General features: G+C 42.0%; 1 protein-coding gene across 1 annotated transcript; it reads left to right on the top strand.

Annotated features, from left to right (window-relative positions):
• Positions 1-227: 227 nt before the first annotated feature.
• Positions 228-13,340, top strand: PGRMC2 (progesterone receptor membrane component 2). The gene is made up of 3 exons (XM_063458429.1): positions 228-857; positions 3,713-3,868; positions 11,446-13,340. The coding sequence occupies exons 1-3, from the start codon at positions 527-529 to the stop codon at positions 11,541-11,543; spliced, it is 585 nt and encodes a 194-aa protein (XP_063314499.1). The 5' UTR covers positions 228-526; the 3' UTR covers positions 11,544-13,340.
• Positions 13,341-22,851: the final 9,511 nt, after the last annotated feature.

Here is a 22,851-nt window from a genome sequence, read left to right as displayed (position 1 = left end):
CAGGAGCTGCTTGCTTAAAATGTGAAATCCCATTTGAATACTCAAAATGTCAAAACTTTGCCTAATAACACCATAATTTATTAAAGTGCGATATAAAGCATGCTATTCCCCTTGCCAATGCTCCCCTAACACGTATAGTACACGTACTGTAAATGCTTTTCATTGTTTATTGTCAATAACAATAAAGTTTTTATAACAGGAAGAAAAAAAACAGCGATCGCGAGCGGGTGCTCAGTTCCCAGGCTGTGAAATGCTTTCCCCTGACTTCCAACACTCTGCCGCTCGCCCGCGAGACCGGTGACGTCACTAGCCTGCGCGCACCGTCGCCTGAACTAAACCGTCACCCAGGGAGCGCGGCGCGGATTAGTAGCTGCACAGTGTGTCCGTCCCCCCCACCCCACACCGGGAGTCCTTGGAGCACCCTGTCCCCGCCGGCCCTCCATTGGCCCCCGTGACTCCCTGGAATTCCGCCCTCTGAGCCCGCCTGCCCTCCCCCAGCGGGTGTCGTACCGTGGTGCCGCGGGTGATGTCGGAGGGCTGGGAGGAGCAGCGGCCGCTCGGTGGCCCCCCGGGGCCGGAGGAGGAGAGCTCTGGCTTGGCGTTGTGGGTGTTGTTCGCCTGCAAGCTGCTGCTGAACGGTGCGCTGCTCGCGGGGCTGGGGTACGGGGCCTGCCGGCTGTACGGCCGCTGGAGGGGAACCGGGGCCGGGGCGGCCAGCTCGCTACCCCGCATGAAACGGAGAGACTTCAGCCTGGAGCAACTGCGGGACTACAACGGGGAGCACAACCCGCGCATCCTGCTGGCCGTCAACGGGAAGGTGTTCGATGTGACCGAGGGCAGCAAATTCTACGGCCCGGGTGAGCAGGGCATGGGGGGCACTCCGGGTGGGCAGGGCACTGCGGGGTCAATGGGGGGCTGTGTGCCATTCAAGGAGGGCGTGATCAGAGAGCAGTAAGGATAAGGACACAGAGGTTGTCCAAGGGGAAGAGTAGTGTAGAGCGGCCAGGGAGCAGACACGCTTAGCTCACTGCTAGCTAACGGTGCTCCGTCACACTGGCCGAGTCATCATAGGAAATATAGTTCAGAATCATCTGCAGTTGCAAAGATAAGTTAGGCTTCTGATGCTGTAGTAAATGATAGGATAGTTGTTAAATGCCAAGAATGTCAGTTGACTAAGTGGGGGAAGGTCATTCTGTAAAGTGTTTCTTTTGGTTTTTATTGGTTGGAAGTCATTGATCACATTAAGTCACAAGTGACATGTCACGATTCCCTTTTATTCCAGAAGTTTGGTGCTTAAGGGGTTAAAGGCTTACTCCAATGATTTGAAGTGGTCATTTTGGTAGGAGTATGTATGTGCAGTGTATCCTGCTTGAAACACTGTAAATACAAAAATATTTTTAATTGTGTGCTGGGGGCTAGTTGCCCACCCAGCAAACGTTACTTAACCCCTTAAGGACACATGCCATGTGTGACATGTCATGATTCCCTTTTATTCCAGAGGTTTGGTCCTTAAGGGGTTAAAGGGATTAATTATTCCCTTCAGGCTTTTTGCTGTAAACACGGTCTTTTCAGACAAAATTACAGTTTAGTGATAACTCCACCCTCTGCATGCAGACAGTGAACTTTCCTCATAGAGATGCATTGATTCAGTTCATCTCTATGAGGAGAGGATTGGCCAGGGCTGTGTTTGACTTGTGCTGGCTCTGCCCCTGATCTGCCTCCTTGACAGTCTTAGCCAATTATATAGGGAAGCACTGTGATTAGCTCAGACCACCAGTTATGAGGTCAGCATACAACAATGTCAATTTTGTGCATAAATTACATCTGTTGTCAGTGCGTACTGCACGCTGACAACAGACATGAAAATGTTCACTTGCAGACAGAGCGCATGCAAAGGGAGGCTAGTTCAGTTCTCCCCTCCCTCCAGCCTCTATTTGTGCACATTAATCTTTTGGAGGAAAAAAAGGTTTCTCCCACCAGTCCAGAGAACGGACATGCGCTCTGAAGCTGGAAAATACTTGTCACAGATTCTCTAAGAAAAGCCAGTGACGTCAGGAAAGGGCATTGAAGAGTAGCGCCCAGTTCTGGATTCAGGATAAGTAAAAACTAATTGAAGTGGTCTGGGTGCACTGTCCCCTTAACCCTGCAATGGTAAACATTGTTGTTTCTAAATAGAAAAAGGAAAAAAACACAGCAATAATTCCCTTGCAGGGTCATTTATATAGCCACTAGAGGCACTTCCAGGTGGCTAGACAGCTTTGGTTGCCTAACGGACGCTGGACGTCCTCATGCTCTGCCTGTGGATATCCAGTGTCATGCAATCACCCGTAGGAAAGTATTGCAGCAATGCTTCTCTATGGGGAGGACCTAATGTGCATGCGCAGCAAATGCCGCAGGCACATTTGCACCTTCCTTCGGGAGCGGGCAGAGTGCCGAATCTGGTAAGTACAGTAAGAGTATTTTAACCCTTGGGGAGGGGGTGAAAGGGAGCTATAGTGCTAGGAATACAACTTTGTATTCTTATCAATATAGTGCCCCTTTAAATTACTTTGTTTATGCAGCCCTAAGCAACACCTCACCTCAAACAACTTTTTTTTTTTTTTGCATAATGTTTAGATAGGAAAGTTAGAATTTCATATCTGCTGCTCTGTTAATTAATTGCTTAAGTCTGCAAAAGCCTCATGTGTAATTAAAGTTCAATGAATAGAGCAGGAGGCCAGAACTTTTAAAGTGAATCTCACGAAATGAACATTCTAAGCACCAGCCCCATTACAGCTTAATGTAGTTGTTCTGGTGAAAGAGACTGCCTGATAAAATGCAGTGTTTTTCAGTGTTTCTAAGGACTCCTCTCGTGGCTGAGATAAGAAGAAAAAACAGCAATTTCTTTAGAATGATTCTGCTTACATAAATATGACTATACACAGCACTGCAACTTGACAATGGACTTGAAGTGGTCATGGTGCCGGAAGTCTGTATGTGCAGTTTTCTGCTTTGAAAAGCTACAAATACAGATATTAGCCCCTTAGCTGTTAAAGATGTATCTCCCTCCTGTCAACTTCATTAGCCAGCTCGGAATAGAGTCCAGCCCCTATCATTCCATGACTTTCCTTCTTTGGCAAAAGGAGTGAAGTCAACAGAGGAGGATTGGGCTTCAGGGTGAACATGGCCTCAGTGCTGGAACAGAGGTAAGTGTTTTTGTTTTGTTTATTTTGTTTTTATTTATTTATTTAAAATCCTTTTGACGCTAGACTTTTTCTCCTTATTGATTCGATATTTACCATATACCCATATATATTGCATCTTGTGAAAAATGCTATAAACTGATATTCATGAACCAGACCTTTGCGTACATGAAGATATCAGCTGAATACTGTTCAGCTGCTTTGAATGAATCAAATGCCTATTAATCTCTAGACAGACAAATCAATTTGCTCATGTTTTATGAACAAATCAATTAGTTAAATGAAGATCTCATAAGATGTTGCACATCATTTTAGATTCAATTTGCTTTTAGGTGATGTCAGGAAATAGCTAATCTATGTATTGGTATATACTTGCTCTTCAACCATCTACAGCGTCTACAGGTTATGTTACTCATTAGTGACACTATAATCAAGATTTCTTTTTTTGTTGCAGATATTCAGATGTGTGTAAATAGATTATAATGTACAATCAGTATAGCTAACTTCTTTATATTATTTTTTGTTCTTAGATGGTCCATATGGAATATTTGCTGGAAGAGATGCATCAAGAGGGTTAGCAACATTTTGTATTGATAAAGAGGCCCTTAAAGATGAATATGATGACCTATCAGATCTCAGCGCAGTGCAAATGGAAAGCGTTCGAGAATGGGAGATGCAATTCAAAGGTACATTGTGCTACGGGATTTGTTGTTTCCTATTTATTTAATTGTTCATAGAAGTACCATATGATTTGTGCTATAATGGCCTCATCTATCATAATAATATCATAATAATAATCTATTGGCCAACTCTAAAGGGACACGATAACCACTAGATAACTTCAGCTTAATGGGGTGGTTTTGATGTATAGATCATGTCCCTGAGATATGTTTAGACTTACTTTTTGCACAGTCTGTTTACTTCAGGATTTCTTATCTCTTACTCTGTTAATAGCCTGCCTGCGCCTGCAGGAGCTGTCTGTGTGCGATTAAAGATTAACATAGTAGGAAATGTGTGTGTGTGTGTGTGTGTGTATGTGTATAAACATCATACGTAGTGTATTTTAATAATATAAGTACATATATTAGTATTAAAATACATTTTAGACTGAAGTTACATATGATATATATTTAATTTTTATATATCTATCTATATATATATGTGTATAATTACAATAATAAATAAAATAATAAAATTTAAATATTTTTTTTATGAAATAAATTCTATATACATATGTAATTTCATTCTAACTGTATTTTGTTATTTATATATATATATTTATATATATATATATGTGTGTGTGTGTGTGTAACAAAATACACTTAGAATTACATTCTCTCTCTCTATAGATATATATAGATATAGAGAGAGAGATACATATCTATATATACATATAGTGTGTGTATATATTTAAGTAATCTTTTAACATAATTATGGATTTTCGTAATTAAAATTTGATTGACGTGCCTGACAACCCAGGCAGAAAGTGCAGAGAATTTCATTCGCAAGCACTAGATATAACCATGTAACTTTCCAAGAAACCATAAAACCTGTACATGGTGGGTACTGTTTTACTCACGAAACTCCGCTGAAAACGAATATTAGTGTTTCAAAATGGTAAATTGTATTACAACCATGAAATTTTCAGTAAAAGCTAAGTTTTTTTTGTTTTTTTTTATTTAAAAAAAAATAAAATTTCACACACGAACGGCACATTTACTGACAATATTATTGTTGTAATACGGTGTGACGGACCGCCTGGCACCCCGACCGGGTTCCTCCATCAATCGCTGCTTCCTAGTACTTGCGAGTACCATAAGCACCGCACTGGAACACCGTAAACCCCACGAACTGCCGCAGTTTGGTTGGGATCTCGCTGTCCTTCACCCACCCTGGACCCAAGATCCAGCTTCCAGTGGGTAGACCTCTCCTAGTCCAGAGAGCGTAGCAGGAACAGCTCTTAAAAGAGCTAGTGATTATACTCGGGAGTATTGTGATATAGCAATCCCCAGAGTAAATATAGTTCTCCAATCCCCCCAAACATGAACCAAGACTTCATGAAGGGGTAAAGCATTATCTTTAATGGAAGCTACAGCTGACCTTTTATGCAAGTCCCCAAACAAGTTGTACGCCCACATGGACCTTGTTGTGGACAGGGACACAAAGCTTACACACCAATCAGAACAGTAATTAAATGTACGACACTCCCATAACACATACAATCCCTCCCCTCTGCCTGTGAGATAATAGTCAGAAACTGTATTAACCCAATTATCTCCAGGCAGAAACAATACATATTTTACAAAGTCCCATAAGTACCCCAAAACACATAATATCCCCATAAATGTTACACAAGAGCCAGTGACGAGGCTACTTTCGCCACATACGTTTTACTGTTTTGAAACACTGTTTGTGTTCAGTGAAGTCTCCCCTGTATAACAGTAACCCCCGTGGACAGTTTTTGTGTGTTTTGAAAAGTTAGTCAAATACAAGGCTTGCATTTCATTTTTTCCACATTGAAATTTGCTAGTAATATTGCCTTTGAGACCGTATAGTAGCCCAGGAGTGAGAATTACTCCATGATGGCATACCATTTGGAAAGGTATTGCAAGTGGGGTATATCCAGTCTTTTTAGTAGCCATTTAGTCACAAACACAGGCCAAATATTATTTTATTTTTGCTTTTTTCACACAAAAACAAATATGAACGCTAACTTTGGCCAGTATTTGTGACTAAGTGGCTACTAAAAAAGATTGGACATGCCCCACTTGCAATACCTTGGGTTGTGTACTTTTGCAAATGGTATGCCATCATTGGGAAATTTTCATTCCTGGGCTACCACACGGTCTCAAAACTAACATTACTAATCTGGCAAATTTCAATGTGAAAAAAATGGAATGTGCTAAATTTGACCCTGTAACTTTCCAAAACACCATAAAACCTGTTAATGGGGGTACTGTTGTACTTGTGAGACATTGCTGAATACAAATATGGGCATTTTATTGCAGTAAACGCTTAACAGTATGATTACATTTTTTTTTTTTTTATTCATTATAAATTATGTTTCAAAAATGAATACCGTAGATACTCGAGTATAAGCCGAGTTTTTCAGCACATTTTTCTGCTGAAAAACCCCAACTCGGCTTATACTCGAGTTACTGTCTGTATTATGGCAATTTACATTGCCATAATACAGACTGGGGGCTGTGGGGGCTGCAGAGAGTTTACTTACCTCTCCTGCAGCTCCTGTCAGCTCCCTTCTCCTCCGCGGCGGTCCGTTCAGCACCTCGATCAGCTCCCAGTGTAAGTCTTGCGAGAGCCGCGGGGTCATAGTGCGGCTCTCGCAAGACTTGGTGTGAGCTGACAGAGGGAGCTGCACAGACTGGCGCGGAGGAGGAGGGAGCTGACAGGAGCTGCAGGAGAGGTAAGTAAACTCTCTGCCAGCCCCCCTCCCCCCCACTGAACTACCAATGCCACTGGACCACCAGGGAAGGAGAGCCCCCCTCCCTGCCATGTATCAAGCAGGGAGGGGGGACGAAAAAATAAATAAATAATAAAATATTTATAATAATAATAAAAAAATAAAAATTATTTAACAAAATAAAATTAAAATAATAATAATAAAAATGCCCACCCCCCACCAAGGCTCTGCAACACACAAACAAACACACACACACACACACATTGCACTCATACACACACACTGCACTCATACACACACACTGCACTCATACACACACACTGCACTCATACACACACTGCACTCATACACACACACACACACACTGCACTCATACACACACACACACACACTGCACTCATACACACACACACACTGCACTCATACACACACACACACTGCACTCATACACACACACACACACACACTGCACTCATACACACACACACACACTGCACTCATACACACACTGCACTCATACACACACACACACTGCACTCATACACACACACACTGCACTCATACACACACTGCACTCATACTCATACACACACTGCACTCATACACACACACACTGCACTCATACACACACACACTGCACTCATACACACACACACTGCACTCATACACACACACACTGCACTCATACACACACACACTGCACTCATACACACACACACTGCACTCATACACACACACACTGCACTCATACACACACACACTGCACTCATACACACACACACTGCACTCATACACACACACACTGCACTCATACACACACACACTGCACTCATACACACACACACTGCACTCATACACACACACACTGCACTCATACACACACACACTGCACTCATACACACACACACTGCACTCATACACACACACACTGCACTCATACACACACACACTGCACTCATACACACACTGCACTCATACACACACTGCACTCATACACACACACACTGCACTCATACACACACTGCACTCATACACACACTGCACTCATACACACACACACTGCACTCATACACACACACTGCACTCATACACACACACACTGCACTCATACACACACACACTGCACTCATACACACACACACACACTGCACTCATACACACACACACACACACACACTGCACTCATACACACACACACACACACTGCACTCATACACACACACACACACACACTGCACTCATACACACACACACACACACACTGCACTCATACACACACACACACACACACACTGCACTCATACACACACACACACACACACACACACACACACACACACTGCACTCATACACACACACACACACACACACACACACACTGCACTCATACACACACACACACACACACACACTGCACTCATACACACACTACACACACACACACACACTGCACTCATACACACACTACACACACACACACACACACACACACACACACACACACACTGCACTCATTATATATATACATACACACACACACACACACACTGCACTCATTATATATATACATACACACACACACACACACACTGCACTCATTATATATACATACACACACACACACACACTGCACTCATTATATACACACACACTGTAAATAAATATTCAATTAATATAATTTTTTTAGGATCTAATTTTATTTAGAAATTTACCAGTAGCTGCTGCATTTCCCACCCTAGTCTTATACTCGAGTCAATACGTTTTCCCAGTTTTTTGGGGTAAAATTAGGGGCCTCGGCTTATATTCGGGTCAGCTTATACTCGAGTATATACAGTAGTTCATGAGAAATTAAAGCCCTGTTTCTCCTGAACAAAATGATATGTAATAAGTGTGGGTGCACTTAATATGAAAGAGGTGAATTACGGTTGAACGACATATAGCGCAAATTCCAGTTAAAAAAAAATAAAAAAAAATTTCATCAGAACATGTACTATTGACTCCGTCCTGAAGGGGTTAAACATTAGGAGTAGACTGTATTTATATCTAGAATTGAAACACATGTACAAATAATTTCTCATGCTTTTGAACAAGCAATTTTAGCCACTCTCCCACACACGTAATTCACAAACCTAAATCTTACATAAGCCACTGTCAAATCCACATACTTTTTTAACCATATTCCCTCACAAATGCACCCAAATAAAGAGCTCAACACCTATTTAGCCTCATATAATTAACCACGTATTTCCACTTGCACATAACTAGTAATTCACTTACATGTTATGGCATAACGTGCCCTTTTATGGTGTTTGAATTTCATTTTGATGTGATCTGCTCTTCTCAGTACAGAGATATGCATAGCACGCATACATAGGCACATGTTTTCTAAAGTATTATTCTCCCAATTATCTCCCTGATGTTGGTGATGAGTAGACTAGAGAGGGCTGCCTTTAGTTGCTGTGGTAGCAAAGACCACTTTGGGGCTTCACTTGCTCTTCTGCGCAACATTCTGATTTACAGTGCTGACAGAATGTGATGTGATATTCTTTCCTTTTAAAGAGCATGTTATAGTTATTGTCTTTTAGGAAGCACCAACGTGTATTGCACAGTACTTTACAATGTTATAAGTTGTGAATTTAACAACAAATTTTGACAGAAAGTTGATGAGGTCCATGTCAAAGTTTAAACAAGCTTTCAAATTGTAGGCCAAAGGAGTTACATCTTCTAATTCCATTCTTTCTCCCGGCTCTGCAATTTTTGCCTTAAGCTTACAATATAATTTTTATCTCATTTAAAGCGGCACTGTCATGCCGAATCCCGTTTTTTTGTTTTTTTTTTAAACCCCCTCCCGCCTCCACTACATCCAATTGACCCCCTAGTCACCCCCAAATGCCCCTAAGCCCCCCACATTACCTATTTTTTATTCTTTATTTTCTGCCCCGATCTTTATTCAGGGCGCCGCCATCTTTGTGTGGGCAGATGAAGTCCCTATAGGACACATCATCTGCCCACACTAGATAGACTGTGAGATTCCCGCACATGCCCAGTGAAACACCTGGACATGCGAACGGGAATTTCATCTATTCATTCATTCATCAGACAGACGATGAAGTGGTGCTCCCCACCACTTCATAAGCCCCCCCTCACTCTATGGGGGTCGCTATACCGCGAGTAGGGGCATGTCCACTAAACAGTGAGCAGCCTGTGGCTGCTTACTGTAAAAAAAATGGTAATAGGGGGGGGGGACCTACTGTCCTCCCCCCCCCCCTGCCCCCACCCCTGGGCGGCGGGTGGGGGCCCTAATAAAACAATAAGGGGGGGGGACCTACTGTCCTCCCCCCTGGCCCCCACCCCTGCGCGGTGGGTGGGGGCCCTAATAAAACAATAAGGGGGGGGACTTACTGTCCTCCCCCCCTGGCCCCAACCCCTGCACGGTGGGTGGGGCCCTAATAAAATAATAAGGGGGGGGACTTACTGTCCTCCCCCCCTGGCCCCCACCCCTGCACAGTGGGTGGGGGCCCTAAATGAAACACCCCCCCAATCAAGGTGACTAGGGGTCCCAAGCCCCTAGTCACCCCCACCCCACCCAAAAGAAACTATCCCCTACCTACCCCCCTCACCCTAAAAATAGTGAGGGGGGAATAAAATAACTAACCTGTAAAAAAAAAAAAAATTAAACTTACCATTTGATGTCTTCTTTTTTTCTAAAATCTTCTTTCTTCAGACCCTAAAAAGGGCAAATAAAAATCCATCATGCCCGTCGAACTAAAAATAAAATTAAATTAAATTTGCAGGGGTGGGGGCCAGGGGGGAGGACAGTAGGTCCCCCCCCCTCCTTATTGTTTTATTAGGGCCCCCACCCACTGCGCAGGGGTGGGGGCAGGACACCAGCTGCGCGGGGGGGGTTCTGTTTTTTACAGTGAGCAGCTATAGGCTACTCACTGCTTACTAGACATACCCCTACTCGCGGTATAGCAAGTAGGGGCATATTATTTACTAATACTAAGTAATCTTTACTTAGTATTAGTAAATTTGGCTGAAAGACCAATTTAGGTCTTTTAGTAGATAGCTCCCTGATACCGTGGGAATTAGGGAGTTATCTACTAAGCGGCTGCAAGATGCAGCCGCGGCAATGAATAGGCTCGGAGTTTCATTCATTAGAATGAAATTCCGATACGAACAAAGTACCGAATTGCATCCTAACACCTCATTCTGTAAGGATGCAATTCGGCAGTTTTGCCGGCGTTCTGTCTAAGTGACAGGACGTTCGGCAATACTGACAGGAAGCATTGTGGGAACAGGGAGGAAAGCTAGGGATCATGGGGAAATTGCTCTGACTAGCGGAAATGAAGCACACTTTGCTCCTCCGCTGGTCAGATCTGGTCAAGCGGAGGAATCCTCCATAAGGCAAAGAGTCCCTACTTTGTCTTATGATTTTAAAGAAAACTAAAGAAGACAGGAAGAAAAGAATAACAGATCCCGAGAGAGGGGGAGAAGAGGAAGAGATTGAGGAAAGGTAAGTTCGGCATGACAGTGCCGCTTTAAGTGAATAAACCACCAAGTGTGACTCAGATGCAGATCAGAAAAGGTGCCTTCTGTGTAAGCATGTTGAGAGCAGAATTTTCATGTGCTGAAAACAGAGCATGGCTGATGTGTATCAGGTCACTAGAAATAGATAACTTGTGCAAGATATGGTAGCATGTGCTCTGTATGGGATTAAGAGTTTATCATGCTTATAACTTTAAGAAGTTAAAAGAGCAGAGTAATTTGCAATAATGTGTTTTGAGATCACAGAAGGAGCAGTCACATGTGTACTAATCTTAAAATGTTTCAATTTAACAGAGAAGTATCAGTATGTTGGTCGACTTCTTAAACCAGGTGAAGAGCCATCTGAATATACAGACGAGGAAGATGTTCGAGACCATACGAAACAGGAATGAACTTTGTTGAAAACCAAAGTCAGGGTCCTTTTGGAAACTGCAACCTCTTCTCATGAATTAAAAAACAAGGACCTCGTGGGTACGACCTGTGCTCCATTCTATCGTCCAGATTTTGTATAAGGAAATAAGGATAATGTGTAATATTGCAAAAGAAGATTTTAATACTAAGTATTATGGTCTTTACTGCCAGCCATTCTCTCTTCCCTCTCTTAGCAAGCTGTACCTGTGATAGGACAATGTTACTGAAAGATAATGATGGAATTGTATCATTATACTGATAATTAGTGAACTGTGTGGCAAAACGCTAATTTTAAGCAACTGTTCTGAACTGTTGTTGTGTAACAGCGTTTTGTGTGGGTGTATAGAGCGTAAAAATCTATACATAGTGCTTGAAGAAATGACAAATGTGTAGATTCTTCTGAAAAATTAAGTTGGCCTGTCCCTTCTAGTACCATAAGACCCTGGCAGACCCTGTATGCAAATTAAGTATTATCTGTTCCGTCAGTTTGTTTGCATACATCAGAATTACGCCCCATTTCCATTCTTGACCTATATTTGCCTGTAATTTTGCTAGCACAATGCATATAAGTTTTATGCTCTACATACATGCTGTTTAGGTGTCTGGTCCAGGATAGCTTTTGGTGGCTGTATAAGTGTTTGGGAGAGCTTGGAAGAGAATATGCTAGTTATGTGGTATTCTGGTTTCTCTGTGATAAGTAGAGAATTTGAACTGTGCTTATTTTTTTGTTTTGTTTTGTTTTGTTTTTGCTTATTCTAGGGCTGAAAGTTTAGATTAGTTGAATATTTTGTAGCTCATGGAACTATTATTCAGTAATTGGCAGCCAACCACGTACACTCCTTTTCTTTTAGGATCATTGTTAAGCATTGTGGGTGGTGAGCTACTGTAGATCATCCCAGTCCTACAGATTGTCACTAAGCTAAACTTACAGTGCTACTGTGTTTTAATTTTTTTCCCTTCTTCTCTACATTCGTCCGAATCAGTCTGCACTAATTAAACCGTTGTTCAGGTGAGGTTCATAAATTGTTTTGTAAGTAGATTTTTCACTAGCAACACCACCATCTCATTTTGTTGTTATTTTATTTTTTATTTTTTTTGTTTATTCTGAACTCACTTCAGATGAAGTAATAAAAGGTCAACAAGTGTGGTCAGTTTTAAAACCTGATCCTTCTGATGGTAAAAGGGGTTCTAAGTCCACATGTATTAAAGGCAACCTTTTCAGCACATGGTAGGATAGTGTTAGTCTGCACTCCTTTCATCAAATCAATGTGAACTATTTTACTGCTGCAGCCAACATCTGCACTGTATCTCACTGCAGATCAGTTCAGCAGCAAAGTAGTTATTATGTGCCTTACTTCTTCTAAAGACTTGAATTGCTTTAAGGGAAACGACACCCCAGTATGTATTAGTTCAAAGTCACTACAAGCACCTTTGATACTGAAGTTGATGTTCTGTACTGACTGGAAAGCCTTTATGTCATTCTGCGTAAATGGAATGTAAAAAGGAATATTCAGTGTTACTGCCATATATGTTAACATAAAAGTAACATGTTATTATGGCCCAAACATCCCAGCCACCTTAGCAGTGCTTTATTTTGTTCAACAACTGCAAGACAATTTGGATGGTCATGTTTGTTTTGTAGTATGTATGGTTGTGCGTGTGCATGAATGTTTGAGACACGTGTGAGAGGGGGTTTTCAGCAGAAACTGTAAATATAGGTGCCATTTTAATAAAGCATGTAAAATAAACCAAAAGCAGAAGACAAACTTCCTCTGAAACACTGAAATTGTTTGTATTTCTTACTCTTTACAATTTTTTTTATATGGTAATGTCATTCACTGCTATCTGGTCTTTGATTAGTCACTATTGTTCTGCTGCATATTAAAATTATTTTTGGGGGTTCTAGGGTTTATGGTTTTGGGATATTTGTATGTCTGGTCAGTGTTTTTTTTTTTTTTTTGGGGAGGTGGGCAGGGGGCAATATCTTTTATGTTGGCATGGAATAAAAATAACAAAAACACATGTTTTAAGATCTTCTAGTAGGTAAACCACTCATTCCAACTTCCAAGCAAGTACAACTCTCTTTTATATTAACCGTATTTGTCATAACTGGGTTGTTACATTGCGAATAATACATTCCATTAAAGGAACACATCAAGCACAGTAACTACTACAACCTGCCATAGTGGTTATGGTGCCAGGAATGCCCTGGTGCCCTCCTTGAGTACGTAGTTGACAAATTACCTTGGGTCCTCTGAGTGCCTGCTGCCTTCTCTGCTGTTAGGAGTTCCTGCACTGGGCTGTTCCTGGTTGAGCCGGGACACCCTCTGCTAGTGAGCTGGCCCTGCATGGCAGGGCTCGACTTAGGTGAGCTAACAGAAGCTCCTTGCAGTAGCTTTTCTCCAGTGGAGGTGGTAACAGGTGTCTGGTGGACTCCAGGTACATTGTCAAATCATTCTTAAACGGTTTGACTACTTACCCAGAGACAGGCTGTAGTAATTATAGCAGGCCATTTCATGAAAGGGAAACCCTATCCATAGATGTGTACATTTGTCTTTTGCAATGTTCACTCTCAAACAATTACTATCCCTGTGCAAGTAACTTCAACTAAACAAATAATAATAATTGTCTCACTTCCTTATAATTCTGCACACCTTCTCATTGCACATACAATCTATTTATATAGCCTATTATTGTTAATACTCTTTGACATGTCCTAATAACATTTATTGGCACGCAATGTGAACGCTAGTTTTTAACCCCTTAAGGACCAAACTTCTGGAATAAAAGGGAATCATGACATGTCACACATGTCGTGTGTCCTTAAGGGTTAAAGAGGTTTTCTAAGCACCAAAACAACTTGATAGATCATGCCATGGCTTAATTTCTCATTTTTTATTTTGTTGATGCAGCCCTGGCTGCGATTCCTGCAGCTTTCATTAAAACATTGTTTCATTTTCAGATCTTACAGCATTTGTGTGCTCTAGATATTCTTATCTTCTGTTCTTTTTTTTTTTTTTTTTGACATTCTTTATTTTATCATGCAGAGATATACACACAGCTCTTTGTATCCTATGAACCAAATTATTTAAAGCAAGATAAATGACAAATATGTAGTGGGATTTTCTTTTTTTTTCTCTAGATATTAAACTTAACATGCGTAGAATGCTAATGGAGAAATGTTGTAAGTTGCACAGGAATTAAAGCTCAAGACCAAGAACATAGCATAGTATATTGTGAGAGGGGAAAACAAACAAAACACTGGAAACATGTCCTATGTGCATCGAATGTAAGCTGAAAAGCCAATGTAGGTCATTATCCAACTCTGGACACATTTCTGCGGCATGACCAGAGTCCCAGCTAGTCTCCCCACCAGCCCCAGTGATCCAAGGCACCAGCTGATTCCCGTGACAAGTGCAGACTCTCCAGAACCTCTCCCAGAGAGTTGTCTCTCATACAGGCTATGGACCCCCAGAGGAAGTGAGCAGTGTGTGGGGTGACAAACCCAGGTGTCTCGCAAGCCAGGTAAGTAGTGAGATAACTGGGGCCTCTTCCTCCATCTTGGCAACTCATTAAGATTGCCACTCTTAGCAGGCTTCAGTCGCCGAGGGGTTCTTGGCCCAAACTGGTTGGCAGCGGAGTGGTTAGTTTAGCACTTTGGGGTCCCGGCCTGAGGAGTCCCTCTCTGACTTCACACTGTTGCTCTTGCTTTCTTCCTGTCGCCCGCCCAGCTAGGGAGTCTTCCTTCTGCTGAAGTAGTCTGCTCTGAAGTATCGCTTAAAGCTTCATTAAGGTATTATCTGCAGAGTCGCAAGGTGCCTGCTGGGGATTGCCTAGGCCCTGTATGTCGGTTTTTGGAGGGTCTGCAATTTTGTGTGTGAAATGGGGTCTGCGTGCAGCTCAGAATAGGTTTATGTAGCTAGATCACTCTAGTTAGGCCAGTGGGGACTGGAATAACCCCTGCCTGTCCAAATGGGGGCAGAGGGGGTGGTAGGTGTTTAGCGGTACAGTATAGCAATCAGATGAACAGGTAGATCAGCCGCTTTTCCCCCCACTCCATCTGCAGCAGGCCCAAGCTGAGTTTCTCGGGTTTCCGGTGGAGTTCAGTTTAAAATCTTTGTGCTTGTCCAGAGAACCTTTACTGTGGTGTTGTTCTTGAGTGGGTTCAGCCGTGTGTTGGCCGGGGTTAGCAACCCCAAACTGGCCAGATAGGAGCTCGTGCACCACGCTTCTTGTCTGCCTGACAGTCAAGCCCCTGCCCCCTTCTCCCCTCTTGTGATCTTTTAAATTAAACTTTAATCACAGACATCAGGTTCTATCAATCTATTAACAGAGTATGAGGTGAGAAACTCTAAGTTAAATATGCTGTGCAATACCAGAAGTTTAACTATTAAATCAGAGAACTGAGCAGTGAGACTGCACAGGCATGATCTATTAAGCTAAACTCCCATAAGCTACACTTGTTTTGGTTCTAAGAGTCCCTTTCAAAACTGGAATTGAGAGATAGGGGTTGTTATGACATTGCTTGCTTTTGCTGGCATGACTCAGTGATCTTTGCCCCCAGGGAAGTTCATCTGCATGCTTAAAACACTTGCTAACTTTTGCCCAATAGGAAATAGTTTGCTGAACATAACTCAGTCCATGCTTGTAAAACATTTAAAAATGGGATAAAAAGCTGGAAATGTGCATTAGTGGGAGACAAATAAATTGTACTACCATGGGGCGAAAAACAGAATTTCTTGCAACTAAAGCATTTGTTCGAATTGCTTTTTTTGTTTGTTTGTTTTGTTATATATTTTGTGGGCTATTGCTGTACATAAAACGGGAACAACACAAGGAAAATGCTGTCCTTTTAAATATATACCTTCATCCAGCATTTGTAAAGTTAGAGGGAAACTGTTATTTCTCTAGAATTTACACCACTGAATAAAACAATAGAAATCACCTATAACTTGTATTCACCCTCTTCTCGTAGTGCATTGGCTAAATTTAAAAGGAATGGAGCAAGCCTAGGTCAGGTAGGGTAAAGCTTGTAAGGAAGAGGAGAAATAAAACATTTGAGTTCCGGAGTGTTGTATAGATTTAAAAGGGATTGAGTCACTCATGGGTTGGGTCTACTGGATTCCATGGCACCTGCATCCCTATTAGTGCTTTGCACCACTTTCCAGAAGACAACACAACTGGTCCAGTTACTTGCGGGTTTATTTCGTTCAGTGAAGATAAACTCAAGAGGCAGCAATTGCCCGGAACACCTGTCTTGCAAAGACATGCCATTGAGCTCCATTGCAAAGTCTGTGATTGGACAACCACAGAAAGCATGGGTGGAGTTATAAGGACTTGCAAAGGCTTCAGAAAAATAGATTTACAGATTTTGAATGTTGATTATGAAATGCATAATTAAATCTATTATATCTATTAAACATAATTTTCTTATTGGATTTGGGCAGTGGAGTTTTACTTTAAAAATCCTGGGAAGTGACAGTTCCCTTTTAATAATGCTCGCTTGATTGTATGTAGGAAGAAACTATGCTATAGTTCAGTTGAGCAACAACTACGTAAAAAAATGGCCTAGCTAACATGTATTTTCTCCTTGATATCCCTAAGGTAAGCTAGTGCTTAGCATTTTGAAAAGCTAGCAAGTGTTACTTTCTTCAATAGACATGCTCACTTGAACATGATTTTTTTCTTCACCCTACAAAGGTCCTTGCTGAATTGATTATAAACTATACGCTGGATGACATGCATTAAAGATAATTCACAAATATTTGTATAATTATAATCTGTCAGTTATGCCCTTTGTGACAAGGGGTAGGCATATGCCATGTTATGATGGTGTTGGTACATAAAGAAGGAATTAAAATTAACGGAAGACATATTATATATGTGAATGTTGAAAAAGTAATGTCAGAAGTATAACTTACTGCGGCAAATAAAAACTATTAAACAAATGATATATGTTTTCTTATATTACAGCTATTTAACATGAGCAGAGGGAAGCATTACAACAAAATTGTTACACATGTGGATATGAATGTCCTGGTTTAATTTAAATAGCACTTTAACATTTTTTTTCTTTTAGCATGGTTTATGAGTAAAATACATTTGGTTGGAACACTTTGCACTTGGATAATGGCACTTTTAGATTTTTGGGCAGTAAAAGACTGCATCTAAAACAGACATCCCAAATGACATGATTGTATGCCATAATTCCTAGTGTGCACTACAGGAATGTGTGATGCTGATCAATGGCACAATGCCATGGGAGTTAAGGAGATAATGCAGGAACTGATTTTCACTTAAAGGACAATTGTCATCATTATTTATTAAGTTAATGAAACAATTGGTCCTTAGGTGTTTTTTTGTTTTTTTTAGTGATATATATTGTTTTATATATTCATTTTTATTTTTTCTAAAGAAAATGTTATGTTTTTATCCGACTGAGAAGCCACTACTACTGTTATCTGAGTACAGAGTAATCACAGCTAAAGTTGTTTAGATAACAGTGGATTCCGACCCCACAAGGCTACTCGGTGAAAAAAAAAAATGCAAATATTAAAAAAAAAAAAAATTCCTGGCGTGATGACATGTGGTGGAAGAGGGTGATCTGTGAGCCACACAGCCTCACCGCAACCAGGGATCAGAACGTGCTATAGTTTGCACTTGAAGAGATTCTCCAGCCGGACCAAATACAAATATATACCCCACTTTTGTGCCATTGACCTCAGTAGTTTTTGCCGCTGCATATGAATCGGAGAGAGGAGAATGGTGACTAGTCTCAGATGGGCGCCCAGAGAGGGATGATGGACTTGTCACAAAGGCCGAGAAAATAGTGGGAATAAGGAGTGGAATGAAGTAGAAAGGAAGGAAAAAAACTTTACTACAAAAACTGTTATGCCAATAACGTTGGAAAGGTTAAATAAGAAGGCCGCCTGGTCGATAATTGTGAGTCTATTGCTATTCCCCTCTTCCATAATTGTATTTGTCACATCTCTTGAGGTGTGGATGGAATAGGAATTTTGCTGTATGCGTAATAGAGCAAAAGAGATGTGAAATACCACCACATGAATACTGATGGTGGAGCAAATGTCTAGTGGCTTCTGTGGATATATACAGTCCTGAATTACCAAAAACAGATATCCAGTGTACCGCTGTTCTTGCTTTGTTTTTTTTTATTAAAAATTTAAGCATGTATCCATAAGGGATTAGGCCAGAAATATATTGAAAGTGGAAAATCTGTGCTAGTAAGTTCAACATATACTTAATGAGGAGTCCATAGAAAAACTGGAACGAGAAAACCGTGGAAATCTGTTAACAGCATATAGCAGTGTATCCCCTAATAAGTTAAGGAGTAAGTAATGTTTAAAATGAAAAGGGAAAAAAAATAGGGATAGTAAAATACACGGGGAAAAACAAAATTGCGAACATAACAGGAGGGGAAATAAAGCAAGGTTTTTATTTTTCTATTTGCTCTATAAACTTGCAGACAATTTTGCCAATACAAAGTGTTAAACATTAAAGGGATACTATAAGTGCCAGGAATACAAAGCTCTATTCTTGGCACTATAGTTTCCTGTGCCTCCCCCTCCCTTGCGCACCTGCCCGTATAAATAAAAGGTTAAAAATATATATATATTTTTAACTTACCTTTTTCGATGCACAACGAGCAGGTGCTAATTCGCTTGCACGACAAATGCTGCGCGTGCATTAGACCAATGCTTTCCTGTGGAAAAAAATCTGATGGTGGATGTCCTCATGCAGAGCGTGAGGACGTCCAGCATCAGACACCGGACCAAAGGTTTGTTTCGATTCAGGAAGCCCTTTAGTTGTTGTCTGGTAGACAACCACTGTGGGCATACTTAGAGTTTCTTTGGAACTGCAATGTTTAACATTGCAGAACTAAATGCAATAGGGACACTGCACCCAGACCACTTCAATGAGCTGAAGTGTTCTGGGTGCGTACAGTGTCCCTTTAATACACGTTGGGTGAAGCGGTTTCCTTCTCCATCCAAATGATGCTGCATTGCATTATACAAGTCATTCACAAACAGGTAAAAAAAAGTGCTGAAGTGCTGAAAGCATGTTTATTATATGAAACTCATAAACAAATTTATTAAATATCGAATATGCTCTATTGTAAGCATTTTTTGTTTTCTTTTCTTCAGACAGTCCTGTTTTTGCTAATGTTTTGCTGTGAGACAGTAGTAAATCCAATCCATAATTAGATCCTGGACATCCGGGGGTCCTACTGTAGCCTGTATGTTCGCTGTGGGATGAACTCTGAAAAACTCCTTAAATTATTTTTTTTTGGCAGTGCGTATGGGTTTAACAGACATGCATGTGGTACCCCAACGGCATTCCACTTGCTTATTCCAAAACATTTGTGATAGTGGGGCATGTGATAACCGTGCACAATTTTTTAGTTAGGTTTATGAACAAGCTTAGTATAAACGATTAAATACTTTTGAGTGTTTCAGATTGTGTGTGCAGCAAGAGTGTGTTTCAAGGTTGTAGCGTGAGTTGGACAGGCTAGGTACAGGCTGTGAACTAGTGTCCTGCACGGCAGTCTCCTAATGTAGGTTTAGGCATGCTATATGGGATTAAGGTAGGTAACGCTTAAGGGACTGCACAGGGCTAATGTATGGTGAAACACTTGCATATAAAGTTGCAATAAAAAAGCATATTTTCATATCAAGCTAAAACTGGAAAGGTTATGTCAGACAGCATTATAGCATAAAATAACATAATAGGAAGCATTGCTAGTCAGGCTTGAAATGTGTTTCTTGCTGGCAAGATGGCTAGCTCAGGTGCAGGCAAAGTTAGGTGTGCTCATTGTGATGGGTGTATCGTGCAGCATCCCTTAAGAGTGGCTCGTCATCTTGGTTGTGCAGTTTAGCCGATTCCCAACTGTCGGAGTGGCGGTGCCTGGTGCAGTAGCCGGTATGGGTCCCCCCTCTCGGCACTCCTCCTCTCAGCTCGGGTGAAGTACGAGTGCATATCCCTGTCTTGTGGTAAGCATGTTGTGTGCTTGTTGTCTGTTGTGGGGGTTATGAAGCTTGCGGTGACTGGGGGCCTCTGCTGAGGCTGTTTGATGAGTATAGGGAGTTCCCCCCTCTCGCCCTGGTGTCTGTAAGCCGTAGTATCGGGCTGAGTTGTGCCTGAGGGTGGGAGGGCCTCTGCCATGATGTCTTCGCCCAGGGGGTTTTAGGGAGGGAAGGGAGTGGTTGGGCGGGTAGTCCTGGGTTTTGTTGCCTTTTTGTCAGTTGTCTCACCACTTGTAGTCTGTTGCCGACCCGCTGAGGCTTGCGTTAGGTCTCCCACCTTCTCCTCACAGCATTCCAAGCTGTAGGTTGGTCTCCATCTGGAGCCGCTGTGACCTGTGGAGTTGTCACTGGCAGCCCCTCTGCTGGAGCGTTATTGGGGGGTGAAAGCTTGGCCCAAAAGTCAGCCATCAGGCGGTCTAGAGTGTTGGCAGTGGGGGACTGCGTTCTGGCTGGCACGTGGCGTCCACCATGTTGTGCAGCTCTGGGCCCCTGATTCGTGAACCGTGTGCCGGGATGTCCCTCTCCGGCGGGGGGAGGGGGAAGAGTGCATTGGGGAGACCTCCAACTAGGTTGGCTGCCTTCAGCAGAGGGATCGGTCGCTTCGCCCACACCGTCAGAGTAGGCCTCAAGTAGATCCCTGGACTTTCTTCGCTGTTTTCGGCCGCGGTCTCGGTGTAAGCTTTGCCTCCGTGGTGAGCCCTCGTCTCGGAGGTTGTAAGACAGGTAATTTTAGGGCTCAGTGTCGGTTTTTAGTTTGATTCAGGCTTTTTTTTTGTGAGGAGCTCTTCTGGTGTGCGGCCGTTCGGCTTGGCTGCTAGGCTCCGCCCCCGTCAACTCCTTAAATTTTAAACATCAGCAGCTGTATTGTGATCTCCTGGCATGTATGTACATTCAATGTAATACTGGTAGATGCTAGCCAAGTCAACTTTCTAACTAACTTCATGATTGTGACAGATTTTGACTGCTCTTTATTAATTAATCCCTTCTACAGAATATGGGACTTCCTCAGGGACCACAATATTAAAACAATCAATCAATACAGTGCAGTCAAAAAAGCAGCCTACTGCCACCGCCACCACTATGGGAAAACAGAAATTTTTACTTACCGTAAATTCTTTTTTTCTTAATATGGTGGCAGTACCAGTGGGTTTTGCTCCTTCCTGTGGACAAGCATCTAACAAGCTTAATTAAATCAACAAAACCCCTCCCCCTTGCCCTATAAGAAGGGCTATCCGGCAAAACCAACCTCAGTAAGTAGCAAGAAAAATCCCAAATAGAACTCATACGAATCAAGATAAAAATAGAGGGAGGGAAGCTGTACTGCCACCATATTAAGAAAAAAAGAATTTACGGTAAGTAAAAATTTCTGTTTTTTCTGTCATATGGTGGCAGTACCAGTGGGATATAGCAAGATCCTTAACTAGGGCGGGTTCAATGTCACCGTAGGTCGCAACTTATACGCCTAAAAAGCAGTTTCAGAGGATGAGAACATCTCTAACCTGTAGAGCTTTATGAAAATGTGGAATGGAAGCCCAAGATGGTGCCTAACAGAAGGCCACTAGAAAAAACAAGTGTTCTTACTGGCCCAGAGGCAGCCAATACTCCAAGCGTCCTGAGAGAAGCCGGAACTTGAAGACCACCGGGAGAAAATGGCCAACCAACATACTCGCCTGAGTCAAATGAAACAAAAGAGTTGCAGGAATCACTGTATCCTTACACCTTTTATGGGAGGCTAACAAACAGAGGACCAGAATAACTGAGCTCTTCAGTCCTAGGAAAAGAGACATTACAAAGCTCCTTCAAGCTACACTTAGTACCAACCCGTAGGGAAAAAAAATGTTTAGCGTGAAGAACCACCGTGTCCATGAGCAATACTGAAAAATCATCTGGGGATGAAAAATGACTGAAGCTCTCTGAACATATTAGCCGATAAGATGGCCCCCAAGAAGGTGTCCTGGAGAAACAAAACTTGTAAGGGAAACCCTTTAACAGGATCGAACGGGTGTTACCTAAAAAAAAATTCAAGGACAAAAATACCAGGAAGGGAAAACAGAACTCTAGGAGGATGTCTGGACCTGGCAGATTACAAAAAACCTCAAGCTTAAAATCTGGATGTAAACTCTAAGAACAGCAGGATTCTCAGGCTTGAAGGCCTGGACCTCAAAGCAGAAAACGCCGAAGCCTGCCGAACAAAAAACCAGAAGACATTAAAGCAAGGGTTTTTAGACAAATGAAACACACCAGCAGG

This window comes from Pelobates fuscus, chromosome 6 (assembly GCF_036172605.1).
Source record: "Pelobates fuscus isolate aPelFus1 chromosome 6, aPelFus1.pri, whole genome shotgun sequence".
In the NCBI taxonomy this organism is placed as follows: Eukaryota; Metazoa; Chordata; class Amphibia; order Anura; family Pelobatidae; genus Pelobates; species Pelobates fuscus.
Note: the sequence above shows the minus strand (reverse complement) of the source record. Positions and strands in the feature narration are given on the sequence as shown.